Source organism: Hyperolius riggenbachi, chromosome 5 (assembly GCF_040937935.1).
Source record: "Hyperolius riggenbachi isolate aHypRig1 chromosome 5, aHypRig1.pri, whole genome shotgun sequence".
In the NCBI taxonomy this organism is placed as follows: domain Eukaryota; kingdom Metazoa; phylum Chordata; class Amphibia; order Anura; family Hyperoliidae; genus Hyperolius; species Hyperolius riggenbachi.
Genome location: NC_090650.1, coordinates 353,373,650 through 353,393,417, shown reverse-complemented (window position 1 = coordinate 353,393,417; position 19,768 = coordinate 353,373,650). Strand labels below are relative to the sequence as shown.

Below are 19,768 nucleotides of genomic sequence, written 5' to 3'. Positions count from 1 at the left end.
TTATGAGGAGGTTTGTTCGCTCTTAGGGCAGGGAAGTGTGTGATGTTCTCTGTAAAATTCTGCAGAAAATGTCAGAACACTATAAGCTTGTAAATGGTCTCTGAATGTTAAGCTTAATTATAAACTGTAGCTTCTTACCAAGACAAGAATATCCTGCCAACCATGTATAAATGTTTGTTTATTTTAGGCAACGAATGGAAAGCCATTTAGGCTCAGTTATTCTTGCTACAGACATTACTCGGCAAAATGAGTACCTGTCACAGTTCAGAACGCATCTAGACAAAGGAGACTTATGCCTGGAGAATGCTGGACATCGCCTGTTCATCTTGCAGGTATTTCCGCTCATAATGACTTTGAGTTGTCTCGGGCAACTGCTGATTTGAGAGAAAAGCAATTAAAACAAGTGTAGACAAGTTTTGATTTGATTTTAGGCGAGTCCTACATTGGTAAACTGTATATTAAATCCCTTTCTGCAGCACATGAATATTCCCTTTCCTACTTGGGAAGATTCTACTACTCTAGACCATTCGGTAGACATACAGTAGACATTCCGCTTCCCAAATTTACAACAAAACAAAACAATGTTACGGTTAAAGTGTCCCTATAGCAAATAAGGCATTTTTAATTGATAGAAACAAGCATGTGGTGGAAGTATTGATACAAAAATAAAATTCAGAACCTTCACATAACTCACCTTATCAGTGGGCATCCCATCGATGGCTTGTGTAGTTAGCATGGAGATGCTTATCAGCTCATTTACTTGTGGGGGGCATGAAACGTAAATGCCATTTCTCTCTACAAGGATGAGGTAGGAACAGTGGTACATTCCTATCTTCCTCATCTCTCTCACACTGCTGACAAATGTATTATTCCTAGTTACACGGGAAGGAATTTTTCCCTTTTGGGACTAATTGGATCATGCCTTGTAAGGGTTTTTCTCCTTCCTCTGGATCAACAGGGATATGTGAGGGAGCAGGTTGGTGTTGTACTTTATTTTCTGGTTGAACGCGATGGATGTAGGTCTTTTTTTAACCCCAATAACTATGTAACTATGTACATTGCTCTAGCTTCTCTGTGGCCCTCGGCACTTTAGCAGGCTCTTTTGTGGACACCTGTGTGCAACCGTCCACCACTCAATGTGCAGGACACTCCACACAGGTGTCCACACAAGAGCCTGCTAATCAGGGCCGGTTCTAGATTTTTTTCTGCCTGAGGCAAACTTGTGAGGAAGATCACCCCCCTCCAAATTGGAATGATGGCACAGGACCCGACAATTTGCACAACACGCTATAGCTGCGATGAGCCCACCAAAAAAACACCCTCAGTATAGGTAGGTAACCAAGTATAGATACCCCCAGTATTGGTAATTGGGTACAGTTGCCCCCCAGTATATGTTGGCCAGGCACTCTCTTCACTTCCTGTTTCTGCCTGGTGCTGTCCCCAGACTTCTGCCGCCGGAGGAGGTTGCCTAACTTGGCATCATGGGCAAACCGGGCCTACCGCTAATATGCCGGGGGCCTTTGTCAGCAGTGTGAGGGAGATGAGGAAGGTAGGGACTTTGCACAGAATTTCTCTCCCTACAAGGATGAGGTAGGAACGGTGTTCGTTCCTACCTTCCTCATCTACCTCCCACTGCTGACAAACGTATTATTCCTAGTTACACTGCTCTAGCTTCTCTGAGGCCCCTGGCACGTTAGCAGGCTCTTGTGTGGACACCTGTGTGTGGCCATCCACTACTGTAGCATCCTGCACATTGAGTGGTGGACGGCCACACACGTGTCCACACAAGAGCCTGCTAATGTGCCGGGGGCCTCAGAGAAGCTAGAACAGTGTAACTAGGAATAATATGCGAGGGAGATGAGGAAGGTAGGAACGTATCACTGTTCCTACCTCATCCTTGTAGGGAGAGGAATTCTGCACAAAAACAGCAATTTACTTTTGATGTCCCCCACAAGTGAATGAGCTGATCAGCATTTCTGTTGCGAACTACTTAAAGTGATCCTTAAGTGAGAAAAAAAAATTGAGTCGCTCTGATGCTCCGGGTCCCGCCGCCGGCCACTTCCGGTTTTGCTGTCAGGACCCGTCAGGCGGAGGAACGCGGCTGATTCTACGTGTTCCCAGCCAAAATAGCACCCCTATGCGGCCATATGTCCGCATAGGGGTGCCGCGTTCCCCAGCCTGACTGGTCCTGACGGCGAAACCGGAAGTGGCCGCTGGCGGGACCCGGAGCATCAGAGCGACTCATCGTGAGCATCGGACAGCTGCAGGGGGCTGAGGTAAGCCCCAGGTGAGTAAAACTCAATTTTTTTTTCTCACTTAAGTGCCTCTTTAAAGAGAATCTGTAAAATTCTTACAATAAAAAGCATACCATTCTATTCATTATGTTCTCCTGTGCCCCTCTGTGCTGTTTCTGTCACTCCCTGCTGAGATCCTGGCTTGTAATTGCCAGTTTTAGGCAGTGTTTACAAACAAAAAACATGGCTGCTAACCAGCATGTGACTGGCTCAGAGAAGCTCAGTCTGTGACTCATACAGAGCCTGTAGGGGGCGTGGAGAGGGTGTGCATAACTTATATCCTATCACAGTAGAGCAGCACATTCCTGCCTGAGCCGACAAAGCCGGCAAAGGAAAGAATATTGGATAACAGAGATAATACAGTCAGGTCACTGTGCAACTAGGAAAGGCTGCAGTAAGACAGACCACATTAGAACAGTTATAGGAACTTATAGGATAGAAGAAATAAGGCTGAACTTTTTGTTAGAGTCTCTTTAAGCTTTTTTTCTCAATGCTTCCACCACATGCTTGATTATTTGGATCAATTAAAAATGCCTAATTTGTTCTAATGCCACTTTAACGACTGCAGAAGAGTTGTGAAAACATATATGCTAAATAGAAAACTGCCTTCTTTAAACAGAAGGTATTTGCAGCTATTCAGCTTTATGTGAGCAAGGAGGAATTCCCATGTTGTCACTTCTGCTCAGTGAGTGAATATGCAAATCATTCTATATCCTTGAGAAGCTCCTCCCAGATCCAGAACTGCTGACGTGTGGTGTGCTTACAAGCCTATTCATTTCTCAGAGCCATACTAGTCAAACCTACAGTTAGCAATTGTTTCAGGTTTAAACTGGCCTTCATGAGAGCAATGCATACATTTATATGACTCTGTTGGTAGAACTTGGGAAATAGTTTCACTAGGAATTCTGCAAATATAAAATGTATTTAGTTAGCCAATAAAAGTAATTTTTCACAACTCTTCTGCAGTCTTTAAAATTCTTTATCACACACTAGTACCTCTAAAGAGTGTCAGCAGTTTTTAATACAAGTTGTCTTTGAATGGATCATTTTAAAGTGAACCCGAGTGAGAGTGATATAGAGGCTGCCGTATTTATTTGCTTTTAAGCAATACCAGTTGCCTGACTATCCTGCTGATCCTCTGCCTCTAATAATTTTAGCCATAGACCCTGAACAAGCATGCAGCAGATCAGGTGTTTCTGACATTATCGTCAGATCTAATTAGCTTAGCTTAGCTGCATGCTTGTTTCTGGTATAATTCAACCACTACTGCAGCAGTGCTGCCAAGCAAATTGTATTGTTTAAAAGGAAATAAATATGGCAGCCTCCATATCATTCTCATATCGGGTTTATTTTAGGATTCTAATGCACCCTAATACTGATCCATTCATACTTGTGACTATTAACAGAGGAGGCCGCATTGCTGAGACCTCAACTGCTGGTCTAACGTACAGTCAGGCAGTTTCTGTTTAGACAGTAGCTCATTATTGGATCATTTCCTCCATGCATATGGCTGCATAGTGACATGGCAGTCACAAATGTGGAGGTGGGAACATTGTGAGCTGAAGTGCAGAACGTAGCCTTACAGATTTACTTTATTATGGCAGCTTAAAGTTGTCTTCTTCTTTTCATCATCTGATAGATGGCTTTAAAGTGTGCAGACATCTGTAACCCATGCCGGACCTGGGAGCTCAGCAAGCAGTGGAGTGAGAAAGTGACTGAAGAATTCTTCTACCAAGGTAAATCATGTGCAGGTTTATAAAAGCTCTGGCTCACCCTCCAGTTTGTTAAATATGTAGCCCAATTGTAAATAATGCAGGAGCTCACCTATCTAACTTCTCAGTTGCTTTAGTTTTCATGAAAATGAATGTTAATCATGGTGCCCATACATGGTACAATTTTTTTTTTTCTTTCGATTAGATAATTTTGTTTGATTATTCCATTAGATCAAAAATAAGATTTTTCCAACATGTCTGATCAGATTTTTATTGAAAAACCCTGGGTGATCGTTTGTTTTTCTTGATTGAAAAAAAAGATTCTTTTCAACTTTCATTTGATTCAATCGTTTTGGTCGAATAAACAGGAAAATTGAACATTTTTATTGTACCATGTATGGGCACCATAAGTCACGTGAGCACAGGTGCCTGTACATAATCGGCTATCCACTGGGGTTGAGAGGTTCTCCCTACTGTGGGATGTGCTCCATAAGCATCAAACGCTCAGGGATTCGCCCTTACGCTGAGCTTTGCTAATGCTTCTCCGTCTTTTCCTTCATGACAGAAGAACATAAGGGGGCTATAAGCCCACCGTTCTTGTGTCTTAGGCCCCGGATGTTTGTTTACGGTGTGCCTCTGAGACACGTGTCAGGCATTTTTATGTGAAGTGAAGGTCTGATGTTGTATCTACGCATATCTCCTGCTATCTGAAGGAATAACGATTGAAGAATAAAAGAGAATTTTGATTCACAAAAAAAACCTGTTTTCTTGTATATGTTGAACTGTGGAGTATCTCACCTTCTGTGCTTGAGATTCTTACTGCAGCCCGTATGAATGAAAAGGCTAAGCGGATAAGGTAAGGTGTCAAACTCAACTAGGGAGCATGACTGAAGAAAATATTAAATATGGCCACTCTTCTCTACTCTGACATCATTGTTTCATTGAGATGATCATATAGGAGCTGCTGGCAGCAGAAGGGAGGAGTCTGGACAGTAGACCCGCTCTAATGAGGCTGCTCCATTGTAGAAGATGGAGAATAGCTTCTGCACTATAGCAGCCAGTCCGGTGTCTACTTTCTTTTTCCCAGTGCAAATAAATCTTTAGGTCTCATTGGATGCCATGAGGATGCGACTTCTCTTTGTATTAGACATTGCTCTGGGAATTCATACACTATTGTAGAGTAAAGCACTGCCGGTGAAATTACTGCTTCCTTGTAGTGAGCAAATGTCAGAGGTGCAGAACAAAAGCCAATGGTTTAGCTCACCACTAGCCTGAAGTACGATCAGGTAACCTGTTCTGCGCATGTGATTGGAGGTTACCTACAGCTTTTCCTGGCTAAATGAATAGTTTCAGAGACTGCAGCAGGAACATGAGCTGAGCTTCCCTGCTGCTCCGTGAGCAATTACCAGTAGTCACATGAAAGGACCAATAGGCATTTTTGAAAGGAAGGGGTGGAACTTTGGAACCAAATCTCGTTTTGGGCCTGAAGTTTTTCTAACCATTCATTTCAGCAAAGCACACTGCAGATAACTTAAATGAAAAATTGTTCAGTCTGGTTAAATGTTACGTCTTCGTAACTTCTCTTAATAATGTCTTCATAGGGGATGTGGAGCGGAAATGTAATCTGGATCTCACGCCTCTCTGTGATCGGAATATATCCAGTATAGCCAACATCCAGTCTGGTAAGGACCGCTAATGCTGCACTCACGGTTTTACACTCTCTTGTATTGCTCATGTGCTCTAATAAGACTTGTGATAAATACATAAAAGTCCTGACTAATGAACATGGATTTCAATGTAAGGGGGGCTATTTCATACTCCGATTTAAGAAGAAAAAATGAATCAACAAAGAATCGATCAAGAAGGAAATATCAGGAAATATCCAATCTTTAATCTTCACCTCCCACCCCCTCACAACCAACTTCTCCACCCTATCCTCCCCTCACCTCCTTCACTCCTACTACCATTGAGGAAGTCAATCACCTACTGCAGACTTCTCATACCACCCCCCCCACCCCCTTGACCCCATCCCTTCTGATCTACTTCAGCCTCACTTCACGGATTTGGCCCCAGTCCTCACTACCCTGTTTAACCTCTCCCTATCCACAGGCACCTTCACCTCAGACTCCAAGCAGGCCACAGTACTGCTCCTGCTCAAGAAACCCTCCCTCAACTCCTCGCTACCCTCCAACTACCGCCCTATCTCCCTCCTCCCCTTTGCCTCAAAACTCCTTGAGCGTCTGGTTCACAAACGCCTGACCCAGTACCTCAATGCCAACTCACTACTAGACCCACTGCAATCTGGATTTCGGCCTGCCCACTCAACCAAAACGGCTCTCACCAAAGTGGTCAATGACCTTGCCTTAGCTAAAGCTGAAGGTAAATACTCTATTCTCCTCCTCCTTGACCTTTCAGCAGCTTTTGACACAGTAGATCATCCCATACTCCTCCAGTCCATGGGCATTCAAGATCTCGCCCTGAACTGGCTTTCATCCTACCTCTCCAACCACTCCTTCACGACCTCCTTCAATGAGTCCTCGTCCACCCCCAACCACCTCTCACTGGGAGTCCCCCAAGGCTCGGTCCTTGGCCCCCTACTGTTCTCCCTATACACAGCCTCCATTGGCAAGGTTATCTCCTCCATGGGTTTTAACTATCATCTATATGCAGATGACACCCAAATCTACCTCCACACCCCTGACATATCCACCACTACCATGGACAAGGTCTCCTCCTGCCTATCTGCCATCTCCTCCTGGATGTCCGCTAGGTTCCTGAAACTAAATCTAGACAAAACGGAATTTATGATCTTCCCACCCCGGTCATCCCTGAACCTCCCAGTTGTGCAGGTCACTGTTAACCACACTAACATTTGCCCTACCTCTCAAGCCCGCTGTCTGGGTGTCACCCTGGACTCCGCACTCTCCTTCACTCCTCACATCCAAAACCTCACAAAGTCCTGCAACTTCCACCTTCGTAACATCTGTAAGATCCGCCCTTTCCTGATCTCTGCCACCACCAAACTCCTCATCCATGCCCTCATAATTTCCCGCCTCGACTACTGCAATGCCCTTCTGTCTGGTCTCCCTATGACCCGAATAGCCCCACTGCAGTCCATCATGAATGCGGCAGCCAGAATTATCCACTGCTCCCATCGCTCCACCAGGGCGGCTCCCCTCCGTGAATCCCTCCACTGGCTTCCTATCCAGTCCAGAATCAGATTCAAGATATTGTGTCTGACCTACAAATCTGTCTACAAAACCAGTCCAACCTACATTTCTGATCTTACTCAGAGATACACACCAAGCCGCTCACTCCGCTCCTCCAATGAACTTCGCCTGACCGTCACCCGCATCACCCAGTCCCATGCACGCCTCCAGGACTTCTGAAGAGCCGCTCCAACACTATGGAACGCCCTACCTCCACCCATTAGGGCAGCCCCCTCCTTCAACACCTTCAAGAAGGCCCTCAAAACTCACCTTTTTTTTTTTTTTTTTTTTTTTTTTTTTTTTGCTTCAGTGTCTTTTTAAAATGCACGTAATTATTATTGATTTATACAGTAAAGTGCCAACATATTCCATACATATGTACATTTTTCTCAAAGTAAAATGCACCATGATTTTTTCCTATGTTGCTGTTGCTAGCAATAGTAAAAATCTGACAGATTTGACAGGTTTTGGACTAGTCCATCTCCTCACAGAGGAATCTCAGCTAGTTACTGTAATTGACAGCAACATGGGAAACAAATTTATAGTGCATTTTATTCTGAGGCAACTGTAGATATATACATATGCATTTACATGAATGTTGGGATTTTTGTGCAGTCGTGGTCCTTTAGCTTTCTTTGTTTGCTGATACTTACACACAAGAATCATCCTGTGTGGCTTAAGCTGCAGTGCTCAGTCTCCGCCTCTCATCCTGTGTGGCCTAAGCTGCAGTGCTCAGTCTCCACCTCTCATCCTGTGTGGCCTGAGCTGCAGTGCTCAGTCTCCGCCTCTCATCCTGTGTGGCCTAAGCTGCAGTGCTCAGTCTCCGCCTCTCATCCTGTGTGGCCTAAGCTGCAGTGATCAGTCTCCGCCTCTCATCCTGTGTGGCCTAAGCTGCAGTGCTCAGTCTCCGCCTCTCATCCTGTGTGGCCTAAGCTGCAGTGCTCAGTCTCCGCCTCTCATCCTGTGTGGCCTAAGCTGCAGTGCTCAGTCTCCGCCTCTGTGTGCTTTGAACTGTGACAGGATGATTTGCATGAGAGCAAAAGCAACAAGTTACAGTGAGGAAAGAAAACTAGGCTGCAGATAATTTTCCATTAGCCCCTTGTCAGTGTAGCACCATCACATGACAAGGTTCCATAAGAACCGGGAAGCAACTTTTGGTAGTTGAGAGCAGATTTTGTCAATTCTTAAATTTTGCCGGCTGACATGCGGGGTCATTGCAAGGTTTAGGTCAATTGAAGGTGATGCAGTTGTTTATTAAATATGGAGTTGGTGTTCAGAGATAATTTTAGCTAATTCAATGAAAGCCAGACTTTCTGGTGCCCAAAGTAAATACTCTCAGCACATATATTCTTGCCCATTACTTGACCTTGTTTGAACTGATGAAACTGTTTCACTACTTATGAAATGGCTTATTTTCTTTTGGATTCACTTCAGAGGTCAGTGATTGATTTAATAGTTTGCATGATTAACAGATTACGACATCACAAATGTCTTAGCTGATCATGGATACTAAATGAATAAGGACATTTATTTAAATACTGTTATGTATTCATATCATACATGTCAAACTCTGGCCCTCGAAGCCATCAGATTTGGCCCTCAAGTGGGTTCCCCACTTTACATTAAGTTTGACCCAGGCCACCAGAGAAGCTATATTGGAAGTGAAACCCTAGATCCTCAGGGAAGCCATATGGGGAAGGGAAAGCACTAGATACAAGCAGGGCTGTGAAGTCGGTACAAAAATCTTCAGACTCCAACTTCGACTCCCGACTCAGTTTATGAAACCTCCGATTTCAACTCCGGGTACCCAAAATGGCTCCGACTCCTCTACTCCGACTCCTTAGTCTAATACTTACCACGGCTGTAGATTTTGTACAAAATCATCTGACTCCGACTCCTCCGTTTATGAAATCATCGACTCCGGGTACCCAAAATTACTCCAACTCCTCTACTCCGACTCCACAGCCCTGGGTACAAGGGAACTATATAGGAGAGGGAGGGGGGCCACTAGATAACAGGGAACTGTATAGAAGAGGGAGGACCACTAGACACCAGGAAACTGTATAGATGGAGGACCACTAAGCACCAGGGAACTGTATAGGGGAGGGAGGGGGGCCACTAGACACCAGGGAACCATATAAGGGAAAGGAGGGGGGTACTAGACACAAGGGAACTTTGTAAGGCAGAGAGGTAGCCACTAGACATTGAGGTTGGCCCATGACTTGGTCCCAGAGCTCAATTTCTGCCCACTGTGTATTTGAGTTTGGCACCCCTGATTAATTATATAGAATTTACATTTTTCCTGCAGCTCTTTAGAGTGCGTTGATCAATTCATGTAACTGACTGTTCTTCAGAGGAGCTCAGTTCAATGTCCCTGCCATAGTCCTAGTCTAATAGTGCTATCATTTTTTTGCATTAGTTATCTTGCTATCCTGCTATCCATTGTTATGCTGGGCATACACGGCGCGATAATGCGCCGATTCCCGCTCGTCCCCGCTGGCACTTCCTTATCTGCGCTTCGTTATTGCCCATTGTCTGCCCGCGGGGATCGAGCCGGGAATCGATCCACGCGGTGATCGGACACGTCGGAAATTATCAATCGAGCCATCGGCGGCGAGCCGTGTATGCCCAGCATTAGTCAGATGGTGCTTGTCCATTGGCTCTAGTGTAACTAATAGCGCTAGCATAGTCTAATGCTAGGAGGTTTTTTTTCGACAGATAGATGGCTCGATAGATAATTTCTGACAGGTCTGATCTGATTTAGATCGCTTTTTGGAATACGGTAATTTTTTTCATAGAAGCAAATGGAAATCTATCAGAAAAATGATTGGAAAATCGATCAGCCAGTAAATCTGCCGAAAAAATTAATCCTGTATTCCCAGCATTAAGCAGGGGTGTCAAACACAAGGACCGCGCGCCGAGCGCAGCCCGCCACACCATTTTATGTGGCCCTCAAGAGCTTCAAATGTGCATAATTGTAAACCATAAAAGAAATGAGAGCAAATTTGTTTGTACCAGAGGGGTTTCCATGTACCAGCAGACCATACGAGATGTATTAATGCCCACATAATTTCTTGGCTTGTGCGCCAATAACCAATCTTCCCCCCCCTCCTCATTGTGATTGGTTATATAGGTTTGTACAAATTCTCGGAATGCATTTAAAAGTGCAGCATTTTTGCCCTTCCCATCCATACATTTGAAAGCTGCAAGCAGGCATTTTTTAAGAGATGGCTGATAGCTGTTTGGAGCTGCCACCTCGATCATCCACCTGCCTGGGCTTCCCACAATACTGTACAAATGTAACGTCTGGCTTGCTGTAAGCACATCTGTGGAGATAAGTATACAGCACAGGTTGGTGCTTTCCATTTTCTCCATTCTTTTACTGCAGGTGACAGAACTCTGCCTTCCCATCGGGGAAGGTGAGAGGGTGGTTTGCAAGTCTTATGGTTCGAATGCAAAAATTTACAGCACTGTCAACCCACATCGCTATCGCACATACCTGATCCTCCTGTGTCCCCAGACTAGTATAAGCTGCATTCCTGCAGAGGTCTTCTGCCACCAGTCACTGCTATTGTGATTTTGCAGCTGACTAGGCTGAGGGCGGCGTCTGGCAGCCTGTGGTTTGCGCAAGAGGATCCCACAGAGAGCTGGAGGAGAGAAGCTTCCGACTTGGCTGCTGCTGATTGGTGTGCAGCCCCGTCAATCACGGCTGCCTGCTAAGGGATTGGCACTGATGGTCTTGCGGGCAGGACCACAGTGCTGTCATTGGGCTAATCACTGAACTTGCTTAAGCTGATCTTAATACAGCCCGCATTTTGTCTCTGCAATGCTCATGACTTGAGTGCCTGCACTTTTTCTTTATCTTGTATATTGATTGGTATTTAACCACTTCACCACTGAGGGGTTTTACCCCCTGACCACCAGAGCAATTTTCACCTTTCAGCGCTCCTTCCATTCATTCGTCTATAACTTTATCATTACTTATCACAATTAAACGATCTATATCTTGTTTTTTCCACCACTAATTAGGCTTTCTTTAGGTGGGACATTATGCCAAGAATGATTTTATTCTAAATGTGTTTTAATGGGAAAATAGGAAAAATCTGGGAAAAAATTATTTTTCAGTTTTCGGCCATTATAGTTTTTAATTAATGCATGCTACTGTAATTAAAACCCATGAAATGTATTTGCCCTTTTGTCCCGGTTATAAAACTGTTATAAAATTGTCCCTATCACAATGTTTGGCGCCAATATTTTATTTGGAAATAAAGGTGCATTTTTTTCAGTTTTGCGTCCATCCCTAATTACAAGCCCATAGTTTATAAAGTAACAGTGTTGTACCCTCCTGACATAAATATTTAAAAAGTTCAGTCCCTAAGGTAACTATTTATGTATTTTTTTTATTGTACATTTTTTTTATTTTTTTTTTAATTACAAAAAAAAAAAAAAATTGGGAGTGTGGGAGGTAATGAGTTAATTTTTTGTGTAAAAGTAATTTATTTGTATGTGAAAAATGTGTAGGGTGTAGTTTACTATTTGGCCACAAGATGGCCACAGTAACTTTTTGTTTTAATGCGACCTCCAAGCTTCCTTCCGGAAGCTTGGAGGAAGTACTTGGAGGCTGGGTAAGATCACAATGATCGCGCTGCCCATCGGAGAGCAGCGGATCATTGCGGGGCTTAGATCAACGAACGGGAATGGATTTTCCCGTTCATTGATCTCCGGGCAGGCGGGCGGCGGCGTGTTTACTAGCGGCGGGCGACGTGTTTACGAGCGGGAGCACGGACAGCGGCGGGAGTGCGCAAAGTACGGATTTCTCCGTCCCTGGGGGTTAAAGAATGGAAAAAGGGACGGAGAAATTCGTACGGGCGGGGGGAAAGTGGTTAAAGGACACCTGAAGTGAGAGGGATATGGTGGCTGCCATATTTATTTCTTTTTAAGCAGTACCAGTTGCCTGGCTGTCCTGCTAACACTCTGCCTCTAATACTATTAGCCATAGACCCTGAACAGGCATGCAGCAGATCAGGTGTTTCAGACATTTCTTTTATCAAATCTGACTGGATTAGCTGCATGCGTGTTTCTGGTGTGATTCAGACACTACTGCAGCCAAATGGATCAGCAGGGCTGCCAGGCAACTGGTATTGTTTAAAAGGAAATAAATGTGGAAGCCTCCATATTATTCTCACTTCTGGTTTTCTTTATAGCGAAGGCTGAGACAGGTTTGCTTTAAATGGGTACAGAACATATGATGGGATACAAAATCTAAAGTTACTATGAAAGCTGGGTGTCAGAATGATCAGCAGGCTGGAAGTGAAGAATGCTGATGTAATATTCAAATTCCGACATAATTCTTCCATCCCCCAAGCTTTTTTTTGTGATTGGTTGCTTCACCAATCAAGAGAGGCTGAGAGTATTGACTTGCCATACTTTGAATTCAGCAACCTACATCTCTGCAGTGACTTTTCTTTCTGAAAGATGACTTTTTCACAGCATGTTGTGTTTGCAATAGCTTAGCTTTACTTCACCTCACTTTGTGTTTTTTCTTCAGGTTTTATCACCTATTTGGTGGAACCGTTGTTTGGGGAATGGGCCAGATTCAGCAACACCAGGCTGTCACAGACCATGCTAGGCCACGTGGCACTGAATAAGGCCAGCTGGAAGGGAATGCTGCAGGAGAGGTCTAGCAGTGAGGAAACCGATCCTGCCTTTGATGACTGACCTATTTATTTTACCTCAGGAAGATTGTGCACCATGAACCTAGAGCATGCACCACCACAGGTTATGGCGGGATTTTATCAGAGAGGCTGAAAAGGTCTTGGTGAGAGAGAAATTAATCCTGATTGCCAAGGTTACAAGTTCAGAAAAAAAATAAAATGCCAGCATTATTTATCTCCAAGTTTTCCTTTAACGTTCTTATTCATAATTTAGTTTCTTTTCATGAGAAAACCTGAACATAGAGCAATATGCACATACCTCAGTTGGCTTTTGTATCGAAGCTTGAATATGCAAAGCACAGCAATGACTGAAAACTGCAGGAAGTTCCTTCTTTATGTGCCACAGGTTTTCCCACAATGTTTTTCTTTTTATAAAGCGTTAAAGGAAACTATTTTTTCTTAAGGATGGAAGAAAAATATTTTTTCAGCTCCTGGTGGGGACTTGCTAGAATTTCGAGACTGACGTTCTACCTTCCACTTTGTGTTGAATCCTCGTTTGGAAATGTGAAGTGCCCACACTGCTTTGCTGTCTTGGCAAGGAATGCTGTTTACAAAATACACTGAAGATACTGACTGAAAACTTGCCTTGAAGCATGGTTGTGAAGGAACCACTAACTGGATTTTTTTTGTATGATTATTTAAAAAAAAGAACAAATATGGACTGCAATTCCCCTCTTGATGACATCCACTCCATTTTCTTTACCACAGATGATATTCCCCATTTTGCAATATCTCTGCAAGCTTACAGCCAGGCTTCAGTCTACCAATAGTTGGGAAATGTAGTTGTTTTACCACAGCAGCGTGTGAGCACTGTCTACTGGCTGTTTGGCTACAGTGAAATGCATGCTACTTTTTTCCCCCCTCCTCCTCCACTACTGAACACTTGAACTGCACGGAAAAGGTGAAATTTTAATGTAAAACACCATATTCAGCTCAGGGTATTTGCCAATCTGAAATAAAGAGGGAAGGGAATTTGTCATTTGGACAAGGGTACAAAATGCCTTTTTTGCTGCAGCATGTTTGCGTGTTGAGAAAGCGTGTTGAGTGTTTGCGTGTGTGTGCGCGCGTGCATGCGTTTTGATTTTGTCTCTCCCATAGGTTTGGAATCTTCCTCACAAAAGCTTTTGCTGAACGCGAGCTCCCATAATTTTTCAGTCTTATAGATGGTGGGAGTTGCAGGTTCGCATCAGCTGCTGTGTCGGCTTTGCCACCTGTGGTCCGTACGTTTTTGGTACACCTGTCACCACTGAAGGATGAGTGAACTGTAACAAATTGCTAAAATGCCTTAATCTATGCACAAAGCTAAGTGACCAAACGTGTTTTTATTTTATTTTTTTTCAGTTTGTGCATTTGTTTTAGTTTTTTGGTTTTTATGATTTCTTGTTTTTTTGGTTTTATTTTGTTTAATTTTTTTTCCCTTAAGTGAAATGCGATTTTGTGGGATTTCGTTGTATGATAAAATGTTTTTAGGACCAGTTGCAAGATTAATTTTAAACTTAAAACATTCCATTATTTTGTAATTTGTTTTAAGTATAGTGAGCACAACTGTTATGTAGATATAAAAAAAAGGTGCTTTTTTAGCTAATTTGTATTTTCCTTGGTATTGCTGTTAAAGACTGTTTATCATCTGTTTACAGTTTGTTGCAACAGACTTTTTTTTGTTTTTTCTTTTTTGGGAGACTGCTTAAGCGTGAAGCCATTTGTACACGGCTTTGCCATACTCATTTTAATACGTGCCTGTTGCTGTTCAGTTTTGATGAATAAAAAAATAAACAGATCTTCATTTTGTGTGTTGGCCTTTAAATGCACAAAATTTATGCAAGTGGATGAACAAGGACTAGCATACTTTAAGCTTAAAACTTACTTTTCTTTAACTAGTATTTTATTGGTGAGTTGTGAAAATAACTTCTGATCAATATTGCAAACTGCATTACTTACTTTGGCCTAATAAGGAGATATTATGTGGATGGGTTTCAGTAATAAAACCCTTGTGTGCAATATGTAGCACCAGTTATTAGCCAACATTAAATGTAAAGCATATACCTCCTGAACTTCAACTGTAGAGCGTGGTAGTGTTGACTTACATTTTTGTATAACAGAAAAAAATGGCAGTGCTCTCAAATGAAGGCTGCACCCGAGATGACCAGTTGCATAGATGTGCAGAGCCCAAAACATAGGCAGATTAATCTGCCCGTATTTTGGGTTCTGCACAACTATGGAGCTGGTGAACTCTGGTGCAGCCTGCATTTGAAAGTGCTGCCATTTTCTTCTGTTGTACAAAAATTTAAGTCTACTTGTGGCTAGCTGTGCATCAGTTTGCATTCAGTTTATCTAGATTAGGGATTAGTGCATAGTTTTGCATCTGATTTGTATTCAAACTGTGTATTTTTGTCCCTGGTGGGTGCTGCACACCTCTGTTGGTTTCATTTCAGTTGCAGCCTGATTAGGAGTGCTGCCAATTGTTTGCTGTAGTCTTGACTTGTTCATTCTTTTAGAATTCTTCAGATCAGAACCTGCATTCAGACCACTGTAGGAGGTGTGAACTCGCCCTTAAAGGACTTACGAGGCGAAATTACTAAAAAAAAAAAGTAAATTACCTGCCTCATCTTTTAAGGCACGGAGGACGCCGTCCGCACCCTCCATGCCGATCCGCCGGGTCCCCCCGCTCATTAGCCCCCCGGGCCGGCTGCCGACCCCACGGCCCGGGTCGGGCTCTCCTGTCTCTCGCAACATGGCCGCTTCCTCACACTACGTAGCGTGGATCGGGGGGGTTGGCCCTAGAGCTGCGCAGCTGCACTCGCGGCCAGGCGGACTGCGCAGCCGCGGCCAGAGGAAGCGGCCATGTTGCGAGAGGCAGGAGAGGCCGATCCGGGCCGTGGGGTCGGCAGCCGGCCCGGGGGGCTAATGAGCGGGGGGACCCGGCGGATCGGCGCGGACGGCGTCCTCCGTGCCATAAAAGATGAGGCAGGTAATTTACTTTTTTTTTAGCAATTACGCCTCGTAAGTCCTTTAAAGCCACCTCTGGCCACTGTGCTCCATGTCTCATTGCATTTCATGCAAACACTTTCTCCTTCCGGCTTTGAAGGAAGAAGTATCTTGAGACCTGGCATGTGAAGTGGAGCACAGCAAGGCGGCAACAAGGGTAAGTTAACAACCACTGCCGCTATCCACATGCAGGTTCAGATCAGAAGAATTACGAATAAGATTCCAAAGAACCTGTATATACAGTAGTAGATGCCTTCTATAGCAAACTAAGCAGGATCATCCATGGTACTTTAAAGAGAGCCTCAAATTACATCAGTGGGGCTTTCAGCTCAATTGTTCCTACAACATTCTAGGCCCAATTTGGGGGTGTCTGCACAGAGGTGTCTTGGATGTGCAGGAGGGACCAAGTTTGTGCCTAGATTACTCCACACAGCTCTGTATGCTTTACACTTGTAAGCCACAGGCTGCAGGAGCTCTTAGAGCCAGGAGCTGGCTTATTTTTTTTTTTTTTATTGTATAACTGGTTTTATATTTCCTTATTTATTCATATACATATACAGGAGGTGTGTATATATAAAAAAACATTTTAAACTGAATCCTGCTATTCATGGTGTAAATGCACGTGTTAATGGATTTGGGAAGCAAAATCCCAACCGGACGCCATCTAGTGGCCAAAGGGAATTTATCTCTATTCAAAACCTTAAAGATAACCCGAGGTGTGTTTGAAGAATGTTATCTGCATACAGAGGCTGGATCTGCCTATACAGCCCAGCCTCTGTTGCTATCCCAAACCCTCCTAAGGTCCCCCTGCACTCTGCAATCCCTCATAAATCACAGCAGTGCTGTGAGGCGGGGGTTTACATCTGTAGTGTCAGTCTTGGCTGCTCCCCCACCTCCTGCATAGCTCCGGTCCCTGCCCCCGTCCCTTCCCTCCAATCAGCAGGGAGGGAAGGGATGCAGGCGGGGACCGGAGTTCTGCAGGAGGCGGGAAGAGCAGCAGGCTGACACTATAGAGAATAACACAGCCAGCTCTGACAAGCTGTTTGTCAGCAGCGTGGCTGTGATTTATGAGGGATTGCAGAGTGCAGGGGGACCTTAGGGGAGTTTGGGATAGCAACAGAGGCTGGGCTGTATAGGCAGATCAAGCCTCTGTATGCAGATAATATTCTTCAAACCCACCTCGGGTTCTCTTTAAACATTTCATTTGGGCACTATACTGCCACCTGTTGGTTTTTTACACATTGCAAGCCACCCTCCAAAGTAAAAGGTCTTATCAAGAATTATACTTGCATATTTCCCCTTTCCTCCATTATTTTGATTTTTTTTTGTACACAGTATATTTTGTAGCACTCCAAATTGGTTTATTTGATTAAGAAACTTTGCCAATGCTTTTTAAAGGTGATATGTCAGGTAAACTAATACAACTGCATTTTTCATCTCCATCAGCTTAAAACACCGCTTGTAAGATAGACCCAGTCTTACTACTTTAATTCATGCAATCAGTGCCTTTTGGTACTACTCTATCATAAGAGCCAGATCCTTGTGTGTTCACCTTTAGAAGGTGCTAACGTGTGTGGTTTAATCTGTGCTCTATATACCCATCTCACTGTAAGTATTACCCACTTATGATGAGCATTATCTTAAGCTGCTATGCATCTTGGTCTATTAACACATTTACATACTGATGGAGGATTGGCTAATTCAAACCCTGTGTCATGTGACATTAAGTATTTAAAACGTGTTACTTTGTAACCAATATTTTAGCCTGATGAAAGAAAGTTGAGCTCTCGGAAACACGTTGCTGTTTATTAGAATAAATACTTTTAACTACACTACACGGCAGCCACCTTTTATCCTTTCTATAACGCACTTGCTTGTCAGCTCACAAACTTACTTCCAGGTGCCTGCTGCTTGCTTGTGCAAGGCACGCAGAGTGGAGTTTCTCTCAGCCATTAACCCTCACACAAACAGCCAGCTCCTGGCTCTAAGAGCTCCTGCAGCCTGTGGCTTACAAGTGTAAAGTATACAGAGCTGTGTGGAGTAATCTAGGCACAAACTTGGTCCCTCCTGCACATCCAAGACACCTCTGTGCAGACACTCCTATGCATAAATGCGGCCGCCTATAACGGTAGGTAGCATTTGCGAGGAGTGGAAATAAATCTGATCCAGGACTGAAGTTCAGTGGACGGCGGAGCATATGTGCCAGTACATCTTGTGGAGGAAGATCGCTGGAAAGACCTGGTTCCCGGTTCTGAGTGGGACAAAAGCTCTTCAGCCGACCAACCCATATGGGCTAATCGGCAAGAATCTCAGGTGAGATTATTTTACGGTTGGCTAACCAGTTTTCTCAAATTGTCTATGGAGTGCGCTCTCCCCCTCCTTTTTTCCCCTTGTCCTTTGCAGATATCTTCACCACCCAGAGTGGCTTTTAAAGGAGCAGCACCAACTAACATACTTTGTCTATACTTTACATCGGTATTGCCAAGATCGCTCCCTCTGTCGAGTACAGAGGTCAAACAACCCTTTCTTCCTCAATTTGGGGGTGGGGTAACAGACGACCAGTATGGTTTTGGGATGTGGAAGAAAATGGCAAGCATGGGTATAATAACAATCATACTTTGTGTCCTGGTTGGGAACATGGGACTGTAGCATTGCGAGACAAGTGAAAGCCACCTGCTATTAACTAGACCAATTGACCAGGCCTCAAACACAACTGTGAGGGCTGTTGGGCAAGTGCACAACCATGTAATAAGTTATCATTTTGGTCCCCAGCCAGTCCTTCAAGTAGCATGGTATAGCTTGTTGCTTCTCCCTAAGTTGGTGCCCATGATCATGTAATTGCTAGACACCCTTAGCAGACCACAGAGAAGTCTACAATTCTATTTGTTGCAAACAAGTGTAACTCCATTTTGACTACCAAAAAGCAAACCACACCAGCTCCTCTATTTACATTTTTTATGCCAACAAACTGTTACAATGACAAATCTGCTAGAAGACCTTCTTTACTGATAGTGATGAGTGGGAGTGATTGGGGCGTCCAAGTAAATGGGGCGTCCTCACCAGTGTGTCTCTGGCATTCCTACAGCTGTGCCCTCTCCCTCCCTGTGTAATAAATGCATTGTTGCAGTAAGGCTAGAAACACAAGGATGCTTGACATCTTTCTTCTGGATTTGTCATCTAGGTAAGCCCTGAGTATTCGATTACAAAATGGTTTGTGCTGCATTGATCTATAGTTTACATAATATGTTTTGAAAACTGAGTTGCCCTGTATAAAATCTGCCCAACATTGTTAACACCAGCATGGAAAGCGGCCTGCAAAAGTGTAACCGAGGGTGGCCTTGCCTGTGAATGCCAGAGCAGGCAGCCTTAAATTTACAAGACACCTGAAGTGAGAGGGATACAGAGGCTGCTAGATTTCTTCTTCTTTAAAAAAAAAAAAAACAGTTGATTTTCTGGCTTCAGTAGCGTCTGAATCACACACCTGAAATAAGCATGTGGCTGATCCAGTCAGAGCACCTGATCTGCATGCACTTAAAGGTCTGTGGCTAAAAGTATTAACCACTTGAGGACCTAGGGCTTTACCCCCCTTAAGGACCGGCCACTTTTTTTCCATTCAGACCACTGCAGCTTTCACGGTTTATTGCTCGCTCATACAACCTACCACCTAAATGAATTTTGGCTCCTTTTCTTCTCACTAATAAAGCTTTCTTTTGGTGCTATTTGATTGCTCCTGCGATTTTTACTTTTTATTATATTCATCAAAAAAGACATGGATTTTGGCAAAAAAATGATTTTTTTAACTTTCTGTGCTGACATTTTTCAAATAAAGTAAAATTTCTGTATACATGCAGCGC

At 43.8% G+C, this 19,768-nt stretch overlaps 1 protein-coding gene across 2 annotated transcripts in view; it reads left to right on the top strand.

The window, feature by feature from the left end:
* Window positions 1-14,717, top strand: part of PDE7A (phosphodiesterase 7A) — a 137,985-nt gene extending 123,268 nt beyond the window's left edge. For both annotated transcript variants that reach the window (XM_068237443.1, XM_068237444.1), the window contains exons 10-13: window positions 188-332; window positions 3,934-4,030; window positions 5,608-5,688; window positions 12,764-14,717. In XM_068237443.1, coding sequence (XP_068093544.1) covers window positions 188-332; window positions 3,934-4,030; window positions 5,608-5,688; window positions 12,764-12,933 — 493 coding nt within the window. In that variant the 3' untranslated portion in view covers window positions 12,934-14,717. The remainder of the gene's footprint in view (window positions 1-187; window positions 333-3,933; window positions 4,031-5,607; window positions 5,689-12,763) is intronic.
* Window positions 14,718-19,768: the final 5,051 nt, after the last annotated feature.